The sequence below is a fragment of the Anoplolepis gracilipes genome, chromosome 10 (assembly GCF_047496725.1).
Source record: "Anoplolepis gracilipes chromosome 10, ASM4749672v1, whole genome shotgun sequence".
NCBI classification, from domain to species: domain Eukaryota; kingdom Metazoa; phylum Arthropoda; class Insecta; order Hymenoptera; family Formicidae; genus Anoplolepis; species Anoplolepis gracilipes.
The window spans coordinates 7,852,209-7,876,156 of NC_132979.1; the positions used below are offsets into that span (position 1 = coordinate 7,852,209).

Genomic DNA, 23,948 nt, shown 5'->3' on the forward strand with positions numbered 1-23,948 from the left:
GCTCAGAGTATTTAGTTGTATTGGTGAATGGTCAAAAGGTCAATAACATAATCTTGACATGTTTATATCGTTCCGACAAAGACGTAATAGAAATACTAAGAAGAAGGGCTGATAAACGTATATATTTATCATTCCATTCAACTAAGCACATCAGTTTCATCAAACTGTTGACTATTGTTGCTTTCATATAATAATGGAAATTCGAATTTTGCTATTTCTGCTTCTCCTAACTGTTATTATAACCGGTGAGTACAAAAATATGTATATATATATATATATTTTTTTTTTTTTCATGGTACAATAATTACATATATATATTATTATACATGAGTGAAAATAAACTTTATCATTAGTATTCTTGTTCATTAATGTCTCTCTTTCTAACTAAAGATTAAGTTTTTACAAATAATATTATTTTATTGTACTAATGATAATATCAATACACATTATCTTAAATAATTTTTTATCTTCTTTATGAATCTCAAGTTTTTTTTATCAGTAATAGTAATAATGTTTACATGAATTTATTATAGAACATACTTTTTTTCAGATAATGTAAATGCAAGGAAATGGGGGTTCTCCTTTCGAGGCTCGTCACGAGGTTCTTCGTCACGAGGTTCATCACGAGGTTCATCCTCACGAGGTTCGTCATCTTCGACCGGACATACTCGGTCTGGATCTAGTTCAAGTTCCACTAGATATGGAAGTTCATCGGGTGGACATACAACAGGATCAAGCTCGGCTGGAACCTTGTCGAGTAAGTATATAACAGAAATGATAGAGTGATGATGCTACATGTGACATTAAAAATTACAGGTCGCACTTCGCATCAGCAAAATAAAGACATGTCTACATCTATCTTACTCGCTGAACGAGGAAGCGCTAGACCCTGTAAGTGCAGTGACAGCAAATATGTATAGTGAATCGTGAAGTGTTTATTTTTCGTTGAACAACATGTGATATGAATATTTTTTCTTTGTACCAAGCTCAAACAAATTCCGCACAACCGTCTGGCCAATCATCAACATCGTATGGCAGTGCAGGTATACATATATACATTTTTTGTTTTCACTAATATATATTTATATATATTGTTTGATTTTATTATGTCTGCTTTTATGCTTTCTTTCTCTGTTGCGTAAATAATATATTTGTTTGTACTATATTCTGTTTTATTAGGAACTTATCCTGGGAGTCAAGTAGGAAAACCAGGATCAGCACCACATAATCCATCAGCACCATATAATCCATCTGCACCATACAATCCGTCAGCTGCTCCATCAGCTCCATCAGCTGATCATTCATCAAAAGTTAATATAGCACCTTCGCAAAGTCATGGTACTTAACACATTTGACATGAGAATTTGATTTTTAATTTCAAACAGGAGATGAAGTTAAATTAATTCTTTGAGAACTTGTTTTGATATGAAAATTTTATTAGTTGTGTAATTATTAATTATGCTTTTTCTTTTTGTTATGTATGTAAAAGGAAATATATTTGTATTATATTTTATTTTATTAGGGACTTATCCTGGGAGTCAAGTAGGAAAACCAGGTTTTACAACAGAGAGTAAACAAAATGCTGTACCATATAATCCATCAGCACCATATAATCCATCTGCACCATACAATCCATCGGCAGATCATTTATCAAGAGCTAATGTGGTACCTTCGCAAAGTCAAGGTATATCTTTTTAACATCTTTGGCGTGAGAATTTAATTTTTAATTCCAAAAAGAAGCTAAAGTTAAATGAAATTTCACTTGATATAAATGTCAGTTGTGTAATTAATAACTAAATATAATATAAAATTAATATAAAGGAAAACAAATAATAGATTATAATCAATATATAAATAGAATTAATATGAATATAGCATGAAATTATAATATATAATTCTTTTGCAGTTCCGACTTCTTTTGGCCAATCAAATACGCCCTACAATCCGTCACATGGAACTGTACATAATAATCCTTCATGGAGCAATCCGCATTTCAATCCAAACCAACCATATCCAACTTCTACTAATATCGGATTCAAAGATTATTTACGTCCAACTACAATGCCTGTTCCTTCGTACAATCCTGCCTCACCTTATCCACGTACAAATTATCCTATCTCTGGTTCTAATCCACATTCTCCTCCTTATCCAGTTCATTCTTTCGGTCATTCCACGAATCAACCGCATTCCGCATACAATCCCAGCTATTCTGTTCCCAGTCAAACAATCGGACATCCTTCTAGTTACCCGGCACATATTCCACCACCCGTACCAGGTACGTTCGGAAACCCTTACTCTACGCATCCAGTTGGAACGTTTGGTTCAACCGGACATAGTTATTATCCTCAACAACATGTTCTGGCGCAGCCGGCGGCGCAACCTTACATACCTGGACAAACTGTCATAATGGTTCCTGGTCAACAAGACAGCGGTAGAGGCTTCGGTCAGATGGTGAAAGAGGCACTCGTGTTCTCCACAATTAATGCTGGCGTGAATAGGCTAATAAACCCTCATCATCATTACGTACCTGATTACAACAGGCCAGCGAGCGCTAGTGCCACTACGAGTGAAACGCATATAACTAATAACTATTATAACAATCCTGCGGGCAATACTCCTTCAGTACCAGCTTCGCCGAATGTACCTCAAGGAAGTGTCTCGTATCCGGCTAGTTATCCAAGTCCAGTGAATAATCCGGCTATTACTCCGGGTGTATCAATCCCTACGATTGTCGGGAACAACAGTAGCGTAACATATCCAGCTAATAATGGCTCTTCCGGGAATACAATTGGTACGACTAGTAATATGGGAGATTCTTCTAACGGATTTTCTGCTGGTAATACAATAAATGATCAAAAAGCACCCGATCAAGAAATCGTTTATTCTCCTCAGTATAAAATATCGGACAATGATCTATTGATGTTGACTGAAGAATTGTTTGCGAAACAAGAAATTAATATATCCAAATATTTAACACTACATCTGCAGAGTAAATCTGAGAATGTAACCGATGCAGCTAAAGGATCGTAAGTTTTACGTTTAGATCAATTTCAATGATTATTCAATGTATTACTATCATACATTCAAGTCTTAGTCACGCATTTCTTTTTTTCATTTTTAGATTAATTGACACGCGACCAGAGATCTACGATTACCCGACGATCTTAGTTATTCGAGCACTCTATGACAATTACGAGCACAATTCTAGCGTGAAGGAGAATCGGACACTTGAAAAGCGAAAGAAAGAGGATCTTCTATTGGACGTGTTTTTGAACACAAATGTATTAGGCAGTGCTATGCAATGGCTGTCAGAGCGAGGTTTCATCGATCCGGATGACTTCGAGAAAAAGGACACTTTGCGGCACGTCTGGTTTAGTCAATTCGACGGCGCCACTTCAGGTTTCGAGCGAGTATTCACATCCGAAAGATACGGCTCGGATCTTCTTGGTGTGCAGGACTGGATCTACTTCGAATATCAAGAATCGAAGGGACGTATTGATTATATGGGATACATCGATACCTTGAAACTCGGCGATGTAAGTCTTATAATAATAAACATATGATGCAATAACTAAACGTACACACAATATTATGTATTTATGTTTAATATCATATTCAGTAAGAATGAAAAAATGCATAATGTTAGTTGTTGTAATTTGTTGTTATATACATATAACTTACTGTATTTATTTTTTTCAGAGAGCTTCGTTATTGAAGTTGAACTTTAAAATGGATGATATTATTAGACCGAACGCGACGATATTCGTGGGCACGCTTCCCGAGCTCGAAATGTCCTTATACACCATATGCTTTTACGCCAGACCGAATGATCTGTGTCCCGTTTCTCTTGGCGGAACTAAGTTTAATATTTTCACGCATTCGTTTAGATATTACGGGAAAGACCTCATAGATCTTGCGCTTCCAATTTTTTAATTCTATTACAAGTATACTCTATTATAAGTATATATTAGTATAAATAAATATCAGCTAACATGATAACATAAATTATATATAATATAATGGATATAATTTTTTTAATAAAAGATATAATAATGTAAGAATTATTGAAATTTATAAATAAGAATGTAAATTTTTATTAATACTTATTCTTTTACAATGTGCGACAATTTATTATAATAATAAATGAATATGTATATATAATATTAGAATTTATTTTAATGAAATATTTGCTGCGTCCTTAATTTTATAAACAAAATAGTACTTCCTTTATATAAACGAAAATAATCTATTAATTCTTATTTTAATTTCCAAATACACATCTCGGACATTGAGGCAATTTTTTTTTCTTCTAATATCTAAAACACGGTTATATATCCATTTTTACTTGTTCCTTAGAAAATAACATTCTTGAAGATGTAGAACCCAAAATATTTCAATCTTTTATAGAGTCTAACTATCACTCTTATTTTTAAGGCATATTAATAATGATATCATTTGTTGTATTTGAGAATAATTAATAATTTTTACATTAAAAAGTATGATTGTCCTCTTTACTAGGGCTTCTTCAAAGATGCAAAGTTCAATTTTTTCTGAAATAGAATAAAAATAGTTAAAATATTCGTAAATGTGAAATATTATAGAATGCGAAATCTTATTTTAAAAACGAGAATAATTTCGAAATTTCTTGTAAATTAAAAAAAAAAAAAAAGAGTTAAAAATGAATCTTAGAATGATGAGAAGATAGCGCCCAATCGTTTCATCGTTTTCCTTCAAAAGAGGTCGACTCTCTAAACTCACTAAAGTATAATCAGATTAGATTCAATGAGAAAGTGTACGAGAAATCTGTGAAACTAAGCATTTTATGAAGTTTTAATGTTTATCTAAAAGATGTACATGAAGAAACGCGATGTCAAAATATTGTTATGTCGAATCGGAAATTGTGCCGTTGACAGGTTTCAGCTGAGGCGCGCTTTGGATCAGCGGAAAGAGAAAGCCTATTATGATGAATCATTCAATGTTACGGACGATGGTCACCGGCTTCTAGAGGTCGACCAGTAGTAGTACCACGTCGACTCTGCGTGAGCAAACAGTGCGTGTTAGACGGTTTGAGGTTTTAACTGATCGACGCGTCGATTCGATAAAGAGAAACGAAGTGGACAGATATGAAAATCAGGACGAGCCTGATCGCCGTGATTGTGCTCCTATTTATTTTCGGTAATCTCATATATTCCTTAAAAGTTTTGATATATTACAATATATAATTATATAGAGAGAGAGAGATTATAAATAAAATGAAAAAATATACATATGTTGTAAATTGATAAGTGAAATACGTACATCTGAATAATAAATGCAGTGAAATCTTTAAACTAGAACTAAGAATTAATATATACTTAAAAAAAAAATTGGATAAATTTGGTTTTAAAATTTTCTCAAGAACATATAATTGGAAAAATAATATTAATTGTTTTAATTACAAATTTTTTTAAATTAAAAAAATTTTATTTAACCAAAAACCTATAAAATTAAGTGAAAATGTGTGTTATATACTAGCAGCATATATGCGGAAGTTTTTAGTCCTCAAGAAACCCATTCACTTTCGATCATATAACTCTAGAACTACTGGTGCTAATTTATAGCTCAAGAATTGTTGTGGTAGTTTTATTGAGGAAAAGAATCGTGACATACTAATAAAAAAATTCTTCTGTGTATAAATGTGAATTTGGTTGTGAAATTAATTGTACCAACTACAGATACTTTATTTATTAATAAATATATTTGTAACATATAATATTTAAAAAATTGAACTATATGTATATATATATATATATACGCATAGGAAAATTGAGAATATATTGGATCTTTGTCTTACTTTCTTTCTATTGGATGCCAAAATTTAAATCATAATTTATTCAAATGTCATTCACAAGTTGCTATATTTAAAGATCTTTCGAAACATTTATTAAAATGTGTATAAGAATTGAATGATGAAAAATACAATGAGTTATTAAATTAAAGAGTAGCAAGATAAAAAAACAGAGAAAGTGTTTTTTTTTAAAAGAAATTATGATGACATAAAAATGTCCTTAATAAAATAATAAATTAGTGAGCAAATTAGAAAAATTTATCAAAATTTATTAAAATATAAAATGACAAAAAATTCACTTTTTAACTATTTAACTATTGTTAATAAAATGCGAAATCGACTAACAAATATAGAGTGCGTAATAAATGAAATCACTGGAGCAAATTGCTCTTCCACATTACTCATGTCAGACGTCATGTTGCGATACGTATTCTCCGTACGGTATTATTCACTTGTCAGCATTTATTATAATTGTGTTATTACGTTTATCACGTTAAGTACACTTTATAAACTGAAGTTTCTCATCGAAAATCTCGCAATATTAAGAACTATTTTAGAATATATTTGTCAAATTTTCGATTACGGTTAAGTGATTTTTAGAGAAGAAGATCGTAGAAGTAAACGTACACTCTTCTCCGAAAAGATTATAAAAAAATTAAAACATTTACCAACAATTATATACGGTTACAAACAAAGTTGCATCGATGCTCTGTATGTGTATGCGTGTATGTGTGTCGGAAGTTATTAACGAAAATTGCTATCTTATTACGGCATCATCGCGCACAGTAATCACTTTTACATTATAGAAGCATCAAGAGAAACTGGATCTGATATTAAGCGGGTCTCGGTAACTTTTTTATGTATCCTATTTTTACAGGCTATATAAATTTCTAGGGTTTGAGTGGTATGGATTAATTCATATTAAAGCATTCTCTGTGTAAAGTTCAACTAATTCTGTAGATTAAGATAGAAAATTATCCGTAATTATTTCTAAAACGGTGAATTACATCTATAGTAAAAACGATTAATTATAATAATGAGAATTATAAATATCAATTTAAAAGTGTTCACAAACACACAAGCCGGGCTTGCTTTAATATTTATAGAGAACTGTGACGTATAGATATTTGTCAGGGAACGTAATATATTTTAGATTATCGTTACTTTTATGTACTTTTGACGCTTCGGAAAGTTTATCGTATGTATTTTTATTTTTATTATAAAAATCATACATGTGGCAGCTCAATATATATATTTATAAAATAGCGATTCCCTATATATATATAAAAGACCTTGAATGTCTTCGTGGGATGTACCACGGACACGGTGTCACAGATTCAATATATAATATCTCACGCAAATAGACAATTGCTACTAGATTATATAATAATATCTGTTGGAGAACAATAGACCTGATAATCTGCGCTCGTGTCGAATCGCGAGAAATAAAAGAGAGGACTCCGATTTAGATAGCTTGATAGTTATTTAATCGAGATATATTTGATGATGTGTCAGGACAAATCGTGATGTTACGAGATTCTCATGCTAACATAATACAATTGTAATCCCGACAAAAAACACAAATATTTCTAATTATTTTCGCAACAAGAATGAAAAAAGATTCTTTTGCACATGTGCATAGATTTTTTTGGACTCAATCTTCATCATTTATCTTCAAAGTTATAGTACAGTAATTTGTCTTCTTTCTCGATACATACATATTTGCAAGATCTTTCTTCCGTGAAGTGACATAAATGTTTTCTCTATTAATTTATATCTAATTTTATCCACAATAAGAACTCATAATTAGATACAATAATAAATAAATAAATATCTCACACAAATTGCCACTAAATTATGTAATAAAATCTATTGAAGAACTATAGACCTGATAATCTGTGCTCGTGTCGAATCGCGAGAAATAAAAGAGAGAACTCCGATTTAGATAGCTTGATAATTATTTAATCGAGATATATTTGATGATGTGTCTGGACATATCGTGACATTATACAAGATTTGCATAATTCCGTTAACACCGAGACATATCTAAATTAAATATTAAAAAAGAAACACAAATTAAGCATCTGCTAAATAATTATAATAAATAAGTATATATATAATTTGCTTATATATTGTTATATTTATATGCAGCAGATACAGATGGTCGTAAAACAAGCGGACGAAGAAGCGGTAGCACAGGATATGGCAGCTCCCGACGAGGATCAGGAGGAGGTGGTCATGCAAGAACTACCCCTCGATCGACATCAGGTATATAATATTAATTAAATTCGTATATGTGTGTATTTATTTCACGTGCCTATATATTTTTATTATTTTCTTATATTTAGATATTATTATATTCTATTACTATATTATTGCGTTATCCACACGTGTCTTTATCTCATTCATATCGTATATTTTTTTCCACTATATTTTATTGCATTATATTATGCATGCATGTTGCAACGATGTGGAAGGAAAATTCCGTATGTCACAATATTGTAGAGATCCCGGTAGATGATGGGATTAAATTCATTTTCACGATTATCCTACCTACTCTACATGCAAATTGCGCCGTGGTTTGCAAATATTGATGTATCTACACGTTGGATCTCTGATTGAATTCGATGAGTCACACACTCCTCTGTACAGACAATGACCGTCTATGGCTTCGCACGCGAAGCGTGCGAAGGATTTCTCGGATTTCACTTGTCTCTAATAATATCAAACGAGAATCTCATTACACCTACAGGCTCAACCCCGAGTAAAATAGGATGGAATGTACCGCCGAGCAGTAACAATAAGGCAACCGGCACGTCAAGCAATGTCAAACCCCCTGTTTCCGAGCAGGCTTCCAAGAGCAGCGCGACGAATGTACAATCAGCAGCAAATAGTAATCCACCATACAGTCCATCGGGTATTTCATATATTAATTTTTCTATTTTTATGATATATTTTTATAGTATTATGAGAAATAGAGGAAAAGAGAACGAAAGAGAAAGTCAGAGAGAGATTTTAAAATTAGTTTAAATTGATGAGTTTCAAGTGAGAAACACAAATAAAAAAAATGTTTATTAGATATCTATTAGATGTCTATAGATAAGCATACAATATTCATGATAAATATTTATAAATTTCCTTTTTATTAATTTATTTTTGTTAATAGTATGTAGAAATATTTTATATATGTTGTACATACATTAAAAGAAAAAAAATCACAAAAATTATATTTGAATAATATTACTAAAATAGATTAGATATATTTTATAATATTTATATTATTTTATAATATTTTATAATATTTATAGTACAATGTTTATAAAATATTTTAATTATTTATAGTAAATAATAATAAATATGTGTAAATAATAAAATATTTTGTAAATATATTTCTCAAATATTTGCTGGAATATTTATTATTGAAAATATAAATGGAATATTGATAAATCTTTATAATCTGTTCAATCTGAGATTACAACAACATTTATAATATATTTGAAGAAATATTAATAAAATTCAATATTATAATATTTCGTATATATTTTATATAAATATTGTGTGTTATCTGGGAACGTCTAATAGCCGTTTTTCTATCATTTCTCACTGGGTTTAGAGATTTCAATGCTGGGTATTCGTAAAATCGAGATTTCTTACTTTTGTTCAACGTTTAAGGATCAATTTCTCCGCAGCATTAAATTAGCCGAAAATAGTTTTCTCGAAAAGTAACTTGGAAAAATATAAATCTTCTTCGTATAATTTCATAATGATAATAGCACATGCAAACTGAAGTAACCGCTCTGTTAATTATATCTTTCGTTCTTTAGGTGGATATTCTCGGCAGCCTGCCAATAATCCTTCTTACGGCAATCAAGGATATCCGTCTTACGGCAATCAAGGATATTCTCCCAACATGAACCCCTCGTATCCAGGTTACGGTGGCCACTCACCGTACGGTCAGGCTCATAACCCGTCTACGCATTACAACGCACCGCCAGCCTACAGTCCACCCGGTTACGGGCAATCTTATCACGGTGGTGGCTTCGGTCAACCGTCCTACGGTCAACCGTCCTACGGTCAACCGTCCTACGGTCAACCATCCTACGTTCAACCACCCATAGCACAGGCACCAGCGCTGACCGTCTTGCAACCGAGCCGACCTGGCATCGGTCAATTGGCCAAGGAAGCGTTGGTCTACTCCAGTGTAAGCGCAGGTGTGAGCGCGGCTGTGAACCGGCTGCTGCCGGGCGGTATCTACGGCAGGAGTCCAGGAAGTAGTGGCAGCGGTAGTCACACCGAGGTCACGTACAACAATTACTATTACAATCAGTCGGCGCCAGCCAACGGGGAAGCACCTGCTGGCGCGCCTCCTAATAGTCCACCTGCCTCGGTCGCGGCGCCAGCTCAATCGGCACCTTCGGGCCCGACCGCGGAAGCGGAGAAGAGAGAGACCAGCAACGCGCCCAGCAATGCCGCTCCACCCGACAACGCCAATTCCCAGCCGCAGCAGAACAATAATCCAAGCCAGCCAAATTATCCAATCTTCAACGACGAGGTAAAGAAACTTACGGAGAATCTCTTCACGATGGACAAGAACAACGCGTACAAGTATATCACCGTGAATCTACAAGGCGAGACGAAGGAGGACGGTACCGGGGATGACGCTTCCTTGCCGTGAGTAGAGGCTCTCGACGTTATCTTATTCGAGATGTCCGCCAACTGGTAGTCGCCGATCTGGAAGAGTGGTATCGTTGAATAGCTTTTGTGAAGAATTTTTGAGCAGTCCTTGTGCTTCAGGCATTTCTATCGAAAGGTACTTCCACGAGACAAAGGACCAATCTTGTTATCCAAGTCGATCTATAGTTTTTAAACGATTGACTCCAAATGGATATAGTGTTACATACCTTTTTGAATTTCCCACAGCAGAAGGCTGTCCAACAATACCACTCTTGTCCAGATCGCGGTGACTACCAGTTAACGGACATCCCGAGTTAAGAGAAATATTTTCAGATTTTATTGTAAAGTATATATAATTTCAGTCTGCTAGATGTCAAAGCCGAAGCGTATGAGATTCCGACGATTAAAAGCACGCTGGCGTTGCACGATAATTATGAGATGGATGTGAAGACGAAGGAAACCGTCACGCCTGAGGAACGTAAGGAGGAATCTGAGCTGCTCGACAAGTTTTTGGAAACCGACGTGTTTAAGGCGGCGATGAAGTTCCTGGTCGACAAGGAATTTATTCCAAACGACGAGTACGAGTTCAAGGACACCCTGAGACGCATCTGGTTCTCGCAGTTCCAGCGGGTCGAGGGAGAGCCATCCAGTTCCGGTTTCGAAGCGGTGTTCGCGGCGGAAAAACTCGACTCCTTCATGATCGGACCGCAGAATTGGATTTACTTCGCCAAACAAGAGGCGCAGAAGAATCTTGATTATCGTGGATACATAAAGGATATAAAACTGGCAGACGTAAGTAACGATAGCGTTCGCATATTCGATGATTTCTCATGTATAATGTGTATAATTCGTTTCTGGCTTTCACAGAAGGGAGAGGCTATCAAGATACGTTCGGCGTTTAATATACCAGACACGAAACACTCGGTGACGACTCTTCTCGTGGGTCTCTCACCAGAATTGGAGATGGCTCTTTATACAGTATGCTTCTACGTTCGTCCGAACGACGTTTGTCCGACCTCGTTAGGTGGAAAGGACATTAATTTAGTTTCTACCAGATTCAATTACTTCGGCAAAGATATTTTGATTGCCGGTTTTATTGCGGGGTGAAAAACTCAGAGTTTAGAAATTGCTGTTATTTTTTTTTTTAGATAAGTTTGCGTAAGGTTACAAATTTAAATAAGCACGCAGGAAAAGCGTTTTCATGACTCTCATATCGAAATAACTCATAGATTGAAATATTTATGTCGTAAATATAAATATACCGCTTTTAGTTTAAATTACACACATATATATATATATATATTTATCTGTCATGATATAGCAAGCGTTTCATGTATTTTTATCTATGTGTAATGTTTTACGAATTAAAATTATTAGAAAAGAAATGCTGAGTGATCGTGAATCACACATAAATTTATCTTTGTAACAAAGATTTAAAAAAATGCAATCATATATGACACGTACCTCAACTATCCTGGTGCCTCTTTTTTCTAATTCCGAAAGTTCCATCACAGGTATTATAGTTGGTCGTCCATGTGCGCATCGATTGGGAAACTTTGTAAATTTCAGCAATTTCATAAGACATGTACACTGTTCCAGAGTTAGTTTATCACCAAATTTTATGGCGCCTACAAACATTTCAGAAGAATAAAATACGATAACGACAGAGTCTCTAAAATAGTTGCAAATTGATCTACGGTGTTTCGAAATATATTAATAATAATTATTATAACAATAATTATGCGCGTTTTGTAAAAATCTGTTTGGTCTGATAGATACCATGGCAAGCTTCCGACGCTATAGCATTATGGATAGTTAGTGGTAATGTATTCGCACGACTTGTACTACGATCTTTTAGAATGTCATTTAATAAACCATAAATTTTCGGCAATATTTTTTCGCTCTTGCAACGATCATTATTCGTAACCAAACATTGCGGTATCGTGCGTATTAAGAGTTTTGTATTTTCCTTTAACGATCCTAAATTTATTCCGTATTTTTTCAATAACATTTTACGGCGTAGAAGTGAATCGCGTGTCTTTGTAGAAATTTCCATGGCCAGAGGGTTGCGCAAATTGATGGAAAGCAGTTCGCCCTCGTTCTGTCCCTTGTATTCTGAAAATGTATAATAATATATTATTAGAAAAATTAATTAAAATAAGATTGTAAATCGTATATTTTATCTTTGTGTTTATTTAATAATTAATTTTTTAATATCGCAATTTATTTAATATCGCAAAATTGTTATGAGTTTAAAAATTAATATAATTCTCTTTATTAGAAAATTATCATAATCGCTTACTGAGAAGTAAATTTTCGTAACGTATTCTCTCGTGAACGGCATGTTGATCTATCATTAATAGAATTTTCATTTCGTCGTACATCATCCACGCAGCGATAAATTCGTCATTAACTTGATTAATGATCTACGAGGGAAACATATTTGCTAAAATAGCTCTCCGTCATTTGGAATGATTTATTACGTCGAGAACTTATACATATACGTACTTTTATGCGCTCCAACGAGACACGTGACAATTTAACTTCACACAGCTTTCGTTTCAAAGTACAAGGATGCACCGCTATTTGATTGTGTTGCCAGTTTTCTGCAGCTGTAAATCATAATATAAAATTATTCCCAAATTAATTAAATAGAGCTAATTATTTACACGGAGACAAGTACTTACACGAAATCGTATTGCTAGGACTGTTAAAGCATTTCACGTTTGTTAATTTAACATGACGGTGGCGTAAAAGACCGTGCAATTTTCGTGGCAAAAAATAAAATTGATCAGTGTGGTTAAAGAGCTGTTGGAAACCTTCCCTTTTGGAAACTTTATCAGATAGATTTTTCGCAGAATTGCATTTTCTATTATTTGTATGATAACTCCAGTTGGACCATTCGGAAAGAGGAGAAATCATGTTTCCAAAATCATTGTCATTACCATCAGGATGATTGTAAATTTCACGAGGTTCGTTGACATCATTTGTCACCGCAAGATTAGTAAAGGTTCCTGGCATCCTATCGACATCACTATGCATTTTCTTTGTAATTTTATCCTCGCACAAATTCGTATGTTTTGTAGAAGCAATATCTGCTTGGCTATTTAATCCTCTGTTTTCTTCCTCTGCACAATTAACGATTTCCATGGTATTGCTTTCTTTATTGTGCTGTTTGTTGGTTACAATTGTTGATGTAATTGTCCTCTTTCTTTTAAGACCACTCGTGACAACTTTATTTCCATTCAAAGATATAACATTTTTGTCATTGATCTTGTTGTTAAATATGGATACTTCCGATTTTAAATACATTTGGTTCAATGGCTTTGTTTCACATAAATCAGAGAGAGCAGAAATTGTAGTTTCTTTTGTGATACGTTTAAAGGTACAATTTTTAATGCTGTTTAATATCTTTTGCAGATCATAAAACATAACGTGTCTTTTTCCATTTTCATTAAAAAATGTAAATTCCCTCGGCGAAAATGTTAAAAAAAGCAGAATAAACATATTTTTGTCACGTAAATCTTGCGTATTAAATCCTCGGTTGGAAATTAATTCGCTTCTTTCTTCGAAGACAATTTTAATTATCTCCAAGATGAGAGGACAATAGATTGACCTGTGATTTAAAAATATCCATTGTGCCACGTTTCTATTAGATAATCCTACGTAACCGTGGTAATTGACGTTATTTAATTCTGATCTGTATTGTATCAACCATAAATGATTCAATAATAAACTTTCTCCAAAAAATGTTTTTAACACTTGAATTGGACTGTGTGGTTTTGCAATTCTCAAGACAATCTTCCTTCGTTCTTCATCTCTAATCGAAAACGACACCTAATTGCATCTCAATAAAAATTATTATATTCACGAAGAAGAAAATAATTTCATTAATGTTGGAATATAAATAAAGTCATACTTCTAATTTCGTAACAGCTGCAGCCGCTATAAAAAAACAAACAGTGGACATATCCCATTTTTCACTCAATGATACTTCATGGAAACCGTATACAGATACGGTTGTGCCATGCGTAGGTCTTTGTTTTACTCGCGCCAAATTGGATGCTGAACCAATTTTACATATCTTTAACAAAAAAAATATATATAAAAGACTGTAGCTATTTGTTTTTTTAATTTAAGAATATATATATATATATAACATATTTCGAGAAAAATAGAAACGTGTTTTTTATAGAACCTATTTTTTAAATTAATTTTTTAATTATTAAATTTATTATACATTAAATTTATAATATAATATTTAAATAAATTAGAATATAATATAATATAATATATTGTAACGAAATATTTAATAAATGCATTATACATATAATAAATTAATTAATATTATAATTTAACGATTACAAATAAAATTACCTTCATAAATGTATCCGCTGAATATTGATGCCTTGAAGCAATGGTGAGACTGTTAGATAAACGACGGATATTTTTCAGCGTATGTTTGTTCGATTGAATTAATTCGTACATTTGTTGCTGATCGCCTACAGTATTGTCATATTCTGCAACATGTTGCAGCATGGCTTTTGACATTCCAACGCCGTTATCGATAATTTGAACTTCGCGTTTTCCCGCATGAATTCTTATTGCGATCGCTGTGGCGTGTGCAATCAAAGAATTTGTTACCTATAAGAATTTGCTGTCGATTTATATACACGTCATCATTCAATTTTTGCTCGATCAAGGAAAATGTAAAATATGTACATAATAAACTGACGAAAGGCAGACTGACAATGAGTCACAGCATGCTTTCTCTTTCTGACAATATAATATTGATATAATGAAAATATGAATATTACAAAATAAGGATGCAATAAAAAATATATATATTAATGTCGCGTAATGATAATTAATTAATTCGAACTCTATTAAATCACGCGATTGCTGGAATCTAAATTATTGCATTTTTAAAGTTTAATATAATTTTTTGTTATCGTTTCTGATTTTTGAAAAACACGGCGTACTATATATATTATTAGCCATAACAACGCAATGTACAGATTCCTCTCTCTTTCTAATAAAATTGTAAAAAAATATTGTAAATATATATTATTAATAATAATGACATACCAGTTCTAAAATGCATTGTGCGAAAGATGCAACGTTCGATTCGGTTAATGTTTCTGCATTTAATCCCGCATTGTTCTGCATTGTAAATTTTGTAACAAAATCTAAACACCTAGACACACAACAGATTCGCGCCACTCGGTCTTTTTATTTGAGTTTGTCTTTATCACATCACGTGACGCTGAATTGAAATTTAGCAGAACCGGGCGTTTATGAAATATACATTCCATTTAAAAAATACTGACCTAAAGGAATTTAAAAAAATATATAGACTCATACCTGTAAATAACGTTAGTAATGAGAGTAATATATAAAAAGAGAGTACAAATATGTATAAAAATGTAGAGAAGAAATGCAACGTAAGGTCTCTGCTCGTATTGTTTAAAATCCTCAAAAATTTTTTTATCTAAAGGCCGATATTACATTTATTGTACAATAAATTTTTCGAGTGTGTTGATTGGCTGCAAGCTAGAAATTTTCTAGAAAAATTTGTCGTACAAGTGTAATAGTACTCTAAACTACGATACTAAACAATCTCAACCAATCAACAAATTCGACAAAGATAGCACCCATTCAGCACACATATATATCCTTTTTTTATGAATGGAGTCATTTCCCCCACCCTAGCTCTAATATTTGTAATGTTCAATATGACAGTTTAAAATATAATATTACAGAATCGAGCGGGAAACGAATAAATAACAGTCAGTGTCGAAGGTATTTATAAAAATCTCTTTATTCTTTTTTTTTTTTTTATTGCATCTACTAAAAAGTTTCGTATCTCTTTCAAAATGCTATGTATAATCCTGGGATAGAAGTATGGCTCTCTTTTAATATAACAAGTGCCAAGACCGTGGATAACTTAATATTAACATTCGAGTAGCTTTATACATGATATCCTTCCGTCCCGTTTTTTTAGGGACTCTCTCTAAGAGTATTTAATATAATTTATTTATAACATCCGGTCGCGACATAACTAGGAGAAACTTTAATCATAACGATTATTCGCGCTAAAATCTTGGACAATCTTTAGGTTTTAACAAGAGACCTTAATAAAAATCACCACCAATTTCATTATACTTCTTCTCAACAATTCTCGTCAACGTAATAAATTCCTGAACGATCATTTGAAATTAGTATACTGTTAATTATGTATAAAGATACTACGCTGTTTCTCTTATCCTTTTGTAGCGTTAAATTATTTTGGTACGTGGAAACTTAACAAACACAGCGGATACAAAAATAGTTTAAATCATATACATACATATATATTAATATATGTATGTATACATACATACGTACGCATATATTTCTAGGTATAAGACATATGGAAAATACAAAATACGTTGCTTCAATCTGTCAATTCTTACGCCATTAATATATCTTGCGTATCATTTACATTCAATGAAATATTTTCTCTCTGATAGAAATACATTTTATATAATTTATGCATAGTAAATTGTAAAATATATATATATATTTGATACAATTACATTACCCAGTGTTCTATGGAAAAAAAAAGAAAAAAGAAAATAAAAGAAAAAAAAAGGAAAAAAGGCAATGAAGTCTAACAATAAATCCAATAAATTTAATATTTGTGTTAGATATATCTAAAAATAACAAATATAAACATAAAAAAATATAAATTTTGAACAAATCGATTAGAATGTTATAACGAGAGTATAATATTCTAATCGACTTGTTCAAAATTTATTTTTTTTATTTAAAAAAGAATAATTTAATCGTCATATTTTTCCAAGGTGCATGAATAATTTCAAGACAGAACGTGTGAATAAGACTTGCTAGCTTTATGTTTGTAAATACATGGAACACTGGTTGCACAGGGCCTCTTTTTTTCCTTTTCATTTGTAATGTTTTATCTGTAAATATTCATCTGTAATGTTTTCAACATCATAAAAGTATAGTTTCTCGATTTTAATAAACAAAAGTCAAATAAATGTTATTTTTATGGGGAAAATATTAACATTAAATTAACAGCATACTCTTTTCATTAGCAACGCCTTTCCGACTCGGATTATATTATAACAGTTTTTTTATTGCGCGATTAAAAATATTAAATATATTCGATATACCGCGAGCGCACATACCAGAATATACATTTAATAATTAAGAAATAATATATAAAATATATATATATATATATATATATATAGATGTCTTCTTTCTTTTGAAGAAGCGAGCTCTTGAAAGAAAAATGGTTCAGAATTATAATCTAAATTAATCTATACACGGAAAAAAAAACATAAGTGAAAATGTCAAATTGAGAAGCTCGCTACGTAGTACTTTATATAATGAGTTTATTGTAAAATTATGATAATAACAATCACATATCGAGTCATCTATCAACGAGATATAACACACATGTTAAAATGATGAGACATAAATAATTTAGTAGCATCGAGTATCTTGACGCTAGTAATGTTGAAAAATCATGTAACATTAAAAATATATTTATATATATATATATGTATAAATTGACGAGTTATTCCTATAAATATTCTCTAAAACCTGCTGACAAATCAATCACTTAGAAACAAATTCGTGATTTATTCAACTTTAGGCACCAATGGTATGCAGACCCTGTCTTTGGTACATACGACCGATTCGATTTTGTTTATTTCTGAACAAAGAAGACGTTCTATCACAGTCTTCTGTATTTGAATATAGTTATTTCATAGTGATTTCATTGTATAGATACTTTGTCCTCCTATTTTTCTTTGTTTCTGCATGCTTAATGCAAAGAAAGAGAGAGAGAGAGAGAGAGAGAGAGAGAGAAATAGAGAGAGAGAATTTGTATTATTACATTTCTTTTATAAGTGTGACACATTCCTCTAAAGCATGCTCATTAACAAAAACTCAGTCTTCTTCCTTCTTCTCGGGTTTCAAGTCTACCATTGCGTGTAACTCCTCAGGACTGAGTCTGTAAATATCGCAAAAGAAAATAACACGATAATTTATATTGTACGGGGTGGAAAATAACCATTTGCTAGGGGTCCAGAGAAAATTGCAACGCGAGGCAAAAATCCAAAATGCTTTATTTAACATTAGTTTATATATCAGTAGTCAGTTTCCCCCAACCTCTTTCACAACTTTTATATTTTTGAGATAATAAATTTTGAAATTAACAAATTAATATATACATTTCCATATCATTTAACACTGTTGAAATATATAAACAAAATTGCTTAAGAATATTTGTTAACAACTCTTTCTTAAAGTATGAGAGTATCAGCTGTGTCTTTTAGAACTGAAATGTTCTGCCACGTTCAAAAAGCATTACATTTTTCTCTGGACCCCTAGCAAATGGTTACTTTCCACCCCGTACTATTAATTTTATAATAATATTTATATTAAAATCTTAAATTGTAACAGACATATGAAATATGAAATTTCTTGAAATACGTTTCTTAACAATTTAACTTGTCAATGTATAGTAGTATTTTATATAATATATGCAAAAATATATAATTTCTGTAAAATTTAAATAATTGCACTATACTAAACTTACCCTAGTAGACTTTGTAAGTCGCATACAAAGCGATACACGTATCGTTTGCCAGCAGTTTTGTGTATAATATTCTTGTCATAATAGTAGCGTAAACCTCGGCTCAGCTTCTCGTAGTTCATCTTGGGTTTATTCTTGCGAACACCCCAACGGCGCGCAACTTCGTCCGGATCGGTTAGTTTGAATTCCCAGCCGTCGCCGGTCCACGAGATGAAACCCTGACACGATTTGTCAGTTAACAGTTCCAGCAGAAATTGCCAGAGCTGAATTGGACCTGATCCGGTGAAGCATGGTCCGCCTACATACCATTTTATACATTTGATTAGTGTTGAATATTAAAATGTCAAAAGTTATGAAACAATTGTTAAAATAGCTACAAAATCCACGATATTAGTTTTGAATTTTTCTATGCTTATTGATAATTAATTCTTTTTTTGTATAAAATTTGCGTTAACATTTAGAAATTAAAAAAACTCGGGAATTTGTTGAAGAAAATTATGAAATTAATACATCAATCGAATCGCGAAATTTACCTGCGTAACTGGCAAGCATAGGACTTTGCAGTAAGGGCTTTTGGTCCGCATTATTAGTGATAGATGTGGGATGATGGGGATTGGAAGAGTCCCGGGGTCCGAGTCCCGAAAGAAACGCGGGATGATGAGGCAAATGATCCCCAAGTCCGACACCCCATTGTTCACCGCCGACGCCGCCGCCTCCAGCACCGCTCCCGCTTCCGGGAACCGTTTGGAACGGCGCATCGTACTGGCCGTATCCGCCACTCTCGCTGTAACCCTCGTGATAACGTCCTGCAGAGAGTAGACGTTATTTACAATCATTTTTATCAACTCAAAAATTTAGCATCTATACACACACGATGAATTTATTACTAAAATAATTCTAATTTGATATTAAAAAATTGACTAATACAATTTCTTTTATTAATTTTCTTTAAGAAAAAACATTTACATTTTTGTTTTCTTTAACTGATTTTATTCATGCACGAACCTCGAGGATAGTTTTTGAACGGTGATGGCTGATACTTGGGCTCGATGTGGATTCCACTGGAGCCATAAAAGTCCGATGAACTGTCCAAATTGTACGGATGCGGCGCCTGATGATCCTGCGATAAGCTATGATAATCGGAGGGTTCGTCGTATCCGGAATAGTGCGCCGGCGTCATGTAACTCTCCGTGGCGTTTGCGCTAACTCTCAAGTCGCTCTCGTTGCTCCCTGTACCTCCGAGATCGCCCCCGCTACCCAGGCCGCCACCACCACCGCTCTGGAGATGCTCCGCTATGTGGTGATTACTGTAGTTCGCTGTAAATTTATTATTTTTTTTTAATTACATTTTTTCATAAAGAGATTACACACATTCAATAATTCTTATAGTTAGTCTATGTTAGGTTGACAGTTTGCAGACATTTAATAAAAATTAATGTGAGGAATAATATCTGATAAATAATCTCGTTTGAAACGCAAAATTTATCTTTTTACAATACTTGGGGAAAAAAATGAAATACATATAATGTAAAATTATCGAAATTACTATGCCTATTTTTTCGATAGTTAAAAAAAAAATGGTATGTAATGAATTAATGAAACACCTTACAAGTAAGAAGTAAGAAACTTACATTCCGTTTTGAGCTGATTTAAATTCCGTAAATGGATGTATGCACTGTTGGCATTATTGTTGTTGTTATTGTTGTTATTACTGTTAGGAGTGCTGGAGTGAGAGGTTGGCGGTTGGGTGCTATGGCTGTGAGGTGGTGGTGACGTTTCGTCTCTTTGACTTTCGTCTTGGCACACGGGACTGCGAAGATGATTGTAGCCACCTGTAAATTCAAAGGGACAACAGTTTAATAAAGTTTTACTTATACATAAAAAAGATAAGAGAAAATTAGAATATATTATTATAGGTTTTTTGTGGCAAGTCAAAGAAATTTATTTATATTATAAAGAATGTTTCCTGTTATTTTCCATATTATTTAAATAATATATTGGATAAAATATGAAAGAAATTGTGTGTATTAATACATGAACAAGGTATGTGTTTATAAAATATGTATAAAAAGATGTCGTAAATTAATTATCTAGTGGAACTATGATTAAGATTTTTATTAAACTTTTTTGTATAAGCCGCACTAAAAATATAATATATATTGAAAACACTATAACAACTATGATTATGGCTAGTTTTATTGTTTCTCAATCAAATTAAGGTTTAAGAAAAATTTATAATAATAAATATTTCTCATTACACATTTGAAGTTCCTAAGTGAATAGTAAAAATTTTAAATATATGTTTTTTAATCTACATAATTTCTCCGATCTGCATTTATTATAAAAAATTATCATAATTACTGAGAAATGTAAAGAAAATTATATAAGTGAGAAATTTGCATCGTTTTGAGCTGATTTGAATTTTAAATATACGTACATCTTGTTGATATTGTTGTTATACTGTTCGGAGTATCGAGTGAGAAGTTGACAGTTACTGTTTTGATTGTATGATGGTTTACAGGTCATAATGTCAAATCACAGATTGACAGATAAGGAAGAAAGGACGATGTTACACCGGCTTCCACGCCGACGCGCGACAACACTTTACAGGGAAGAACAGCTGACCCTCTGTGGGAGGTGCGTATCTCGACGATTGGTCCAAACCAACTCCGCCTATCCTCGACTTCCGTTCTACGATCGCGGGAGAGGAACCCGAGACCCCGCGCGGCGAGATTCCATCGCGCCGAAGCTGCACGGCGTTTTCATTGTTGTCAGTTCGATAAGCGAACGGCGTTCGAATCACCGGGCGGGGCTCCTCGACGAGGAGACCGTGTCCCTTCGTCCATCAGTCTGATTTGATTTTTAATTATGCGTACGATTAGCGGGGAAATCTCCCGAACGGTATCGGTGAAAATGTCACCGATCAAAGCAGCGAAAGAACCAGCCACTACCATTGATTCTTCTCAGCGAAATTTTATTGTTTGCAGTGTCATATTTATAAGTGAAACCATGGTTTCTATTAGTAATAATACACTGAATTTAAGAAAGACGAGTCGTTGAATTATTGCGAATTGCATTAGCCTTGGCACGTATTAAATCATTACATTGCAATTTGTTGCACAATTTGAGACTCGAGCTTTCCGATTTTCTTTTAACGATTTTTTAAGTCGTTTAGATTTTTATACAGTTTTCAAATATACGTATAATAAATAAATAAATAAATAAATAAATATTTCCCATAAATGTTTTCTATGGAAATCATCTTTGACAAATATCTGAGAGAATTATTAGTCGCTTTAAAAAAATAATCTTTCATCTCGTTTAGTTTGCGCAAAAAATGAAAATATTTCGTTATTAATAAAGCATTAATTATATTACATGTATTGTTACAGTTTTGAACGTAGAGAAATAATTTGTTATTAAATAAATTTGATCTTAGATATGTAGAATTGATATTGGCACGAGAATAAATATTATTCTCTATGTAAAATTCATCTATGCATGAAAAAAAACAATATAATTTTGATAAATGTATATTTTTTTATTTACATAATTTTAAATGTATTGCTTTTTTAATTGTGCGCGCTGAAGATCAACAGCTGTTTTTATTTAAAATAATTTAAAAATTTATTTTTAATCAAATTAAAATTTAAAAAAAAACTTGATATTAATAGTCAGATGAAAGATATCTTTTAAGCTTGTGGTCGAAAGTCAATGGAGTCTTGTGTAAACTTACAGTTACCTATTTCATATTAATTATTCGATTGTTAATGCCTTTTTTTGTGCGATAAATTATAATAAAAATTATGCAAATAAATTCCGTTAAAATAAGAAGCTTATCTCTTTCCAATCAAAGTATATAAGAACTGCAGGAGAAGAACCGTTCTCCGATATAAGCGGAGGCGGAGTAAATCGAGACGAGTGAAAAGAAAAAATGCAATTGAATTGGAATCAATTGAAATCGGCTCTTAATTGAAAATCTATACTGCGATCTCATTCATCTGCCTCTAGTATATTAAATTTATGACGTTGCTGAAATTCCTTATTATAAACAGCGTTGCAGTTTAAAAGGGGAGAAGGCGAGTCATTAATTCGAGGCTAGAGTTTGTAGAGGGTCAACGAGAAGCAGGTGATATCGAGTATCTGTTAAGGCAAAACCAGGTGGTTTGCCAGGATCATTATCTCTAGGTCGTGCACTCTCTCTCTCTCTCTCTTTCTGTCTTTCTTTTACATGCTTTAAACAGCTTAATCGGACGATTAACTAAAGTTTGCTAGAATTCCCTAGTTTTTGTTTAATAATACGTAGCACGATGAAATGCGGGTGACTTTGACGAATTACCATAATCCACTGATCTTTACGACGAAACAGCATTATCGCGCATGTGACACGCCACTACCCCACATTCCCACACTTGCATTTTAATAATGAAGGAAAAAAAAAAAAAACAGGTGGTCTCGACGCCCAAGTATCGTAGCGGTCAGGTATCCTCAGGTTCAGTTATCTTTAATTGGACATAATTATGGAATGCGCAGAGAATCAGCTCTGAACATCGGACACGCAGCTATTTAAAAAAAAAAATAGTATAAATAAATTCAATTGGAATAAACAATAAATAATAAATGGAAGCTAAGCAATGCTATCTTAAAATCTTCAAGAATCACGTTTTATCAAACTATTGGTATAATAAAAAATTTTATGAAAATTAAAAAAAAGTCAAGAGATTTATAATTACATCGCTTTATCTTTTTAAATATTTCAGTTTTTTTTTTCATGCGATTATGAAGATTTCTCCAAAAATTGTAACAGAATTCTGCCCGAATATTCAGCCGCAGGCT

The 23,948-nt window shown here is 32.7% G+C and overlaps 4 protein-coding genes across 10 annotated transcripts in view; 2 read left to right on the top strand and 2 right to left on the bottom strand.

The window, feature by feature from the left end:
- Positions 1-14: 14 nt before the first annotated feature.
- Positions 15-4,161, top strand: LOC140670147 (uncharacterized). The gene is made up of 9 exons (XM_072900701.1): positions 15-245; positions 551-757; positions 817-891; positions 987-1,043; positions 1,180-1,338; positions 1,523-1,684; positions 1,907-3,026; positions 3,122-3,536; positions 3,700-4,161. The coding sequence occupies exons 1-9, from the start codon at positions 194-196 to the stop codon at positions 3,931-3,933; spliced, it is 2,481 nt and encodes an 826-aa protein (XP_072756802.1). The 5' UTR covers positions 15-193; the 3' UTR covers positions 3,934-4,161.
- Positions 4,162-4,805: 644 nt separating this feature from the next.
- On the top strand, positions 4,806-12,392 carry LOC140670103 (uncharacterized). 2 transcript variants are annotated; one of them, XM_072900601.1, is made up of 6 exons: positions 4,806-5,175; positions 7,979-8,095; positions 8,580-8,744; positions 9,652-10,498; positions 10,864-11,293; positions 11,369-12,392. In XM_072900601.1, exons 1-6 carry the CDS (start codon positions 5,124-5,126, stop codon positions 11,606-11,608), a joined length of 1,851 nt encoding a protein of 616 aa, XP_072756702.1. In that variant the 5' UTR covers positions 4,806-5,123; the 3' UTR covers positions 11,609-12,392. The 2 variants fall into 2 exon arrangements, with proteins under 2 accessions (XP_072756702.1, XP_072756703.1); XM_072900602.1 differs by having other exon boundaries at positions 7,982-8,095.
- Positions 12,240-16,161, bottom strand: LOC140670099 (uncharacterized). Its single transcript, XM_072900584.1, has 7 exons — positions 15,590-16,161; positions 14,879-15,145; positions 14,421-14,585; positions 13,189-14,338; positions 13,010-13,113; positions 12,804-12,927; positions 12,240-12,616 (listed from the first exon to the last, which is right to left on the bottom strand). Exons 1-7 carry the CDS (start codon positions 15,668-15,670, stop codon positions 12,240-12,242), a joined length of 2,268 nt encoding a protein of 755 aa, XP_072756685.1. The 5' UTR covers positions 15,671-16,161.
- A 143-nt stretch (positions 16,162-16,304) lies between these two features.
- Positions 16,305-23,948, bottom strand: part of Pnt (ETS transcription factor pointed) — a 118,781-nt gene continuing 111,137 nt past the window's right edge. For 5 of the 6 annotated variants that reach the window (XM_072900585.1, XM_072900590.1, XM_072900589.1 and 2 more), the window contains 5 exons: positions 20,744-20,944; positions 20,118-20,429; positions 19,646-19,918; positions 19,116-19,410; positions 16,305-18,527 (listed from right to left, as the gene is read on the bottom strand). In XM_072900585.1, coding sequence (XP_072756686.1) covers positions 18,464-18,527; positions 19,116-19,410; positions 19,646-19,918; positions 20,118-20,429; positions 20,744-20,944 — 1,145 coding nt within the window. In that variant the 3' untranslated portion in view covers positions 16,305-18,463. The remainder of the gene's footprint in view (positions 18,528-19,115; positions 19,411-19,645; positions 19,919-20,117; positions 20,430-20,743; positions 20,945-23,948) is intronic. The other variant, XM_072900586.1, reaches the window with a different exon arrangement.

Excerpts from the sequence above, each read along its gene's own strand:
- LOC140670099 (XM_072900584.1), bottom strand. The coding sequence starts at position 15,670 with ATGCAGAACAATGCGGGATTAAATGCAGAAACATTAACCGAATCGAAC. Across the intron at positions 14,339-14,420 it reads CAGCTGTTACGAAATTAGAA|GTGTCGTTTTCGATTAGAGA; the intron begins GTATGACTTTAT and ends AGATGCAATTAG. Across the intron at positions 12,617-12,803 it reads TTACGAAAATTTACTTCTCA|AATACAAGGGACAGAACGAG; the intron begins GTAAGCGATTAT and ends ATACATTTTCAG.
- LOC140670147 (XM_072900701.1), top strand. The coding sequence starts at position 194 with ATGGAAATTCGAATTTTGCTATTTCTGCTTCTCCTAACTGTTATTATA. Across the intron at positions 758-816 it reads CTCGGCTGGAACCTTGTCGA|GTCGCACTTCGCATCAGCAA; the intron begins GTAAGTATATAA and ends TAAAAATTACAG. Across the intron at positions 892-986 it reads ACGAGGAAGCGCTAGACCCT|CTCAAACAAATTCCGCACAA; the intron begins GTAAGTGCAGTG and ends CTTTGTACCAAG.
- LOC140670103 (XM_072900601.1), top strand. The coding sequence starts at position 5,124 with ATGAAAATCAGGACGAGCCTGATCGCCGTGATTGTGCTCCTATTTATT. Across the intron at positions 5,176-7,978 it reads TGTGCTCCTATTTATTTTCG|CAGATACAGATGGTCGTAAA; the intron begins GTAATCTCATAT and ends ATTTATATGCAG. Across the intron at positions 11,294-11,368 it reads AGGATATAAAACTGGCAGAC|AAGGGAGAGGCTATCAAGAT; the intron begins GTAAGTAACGAT and ends TGGCTTTCACAG.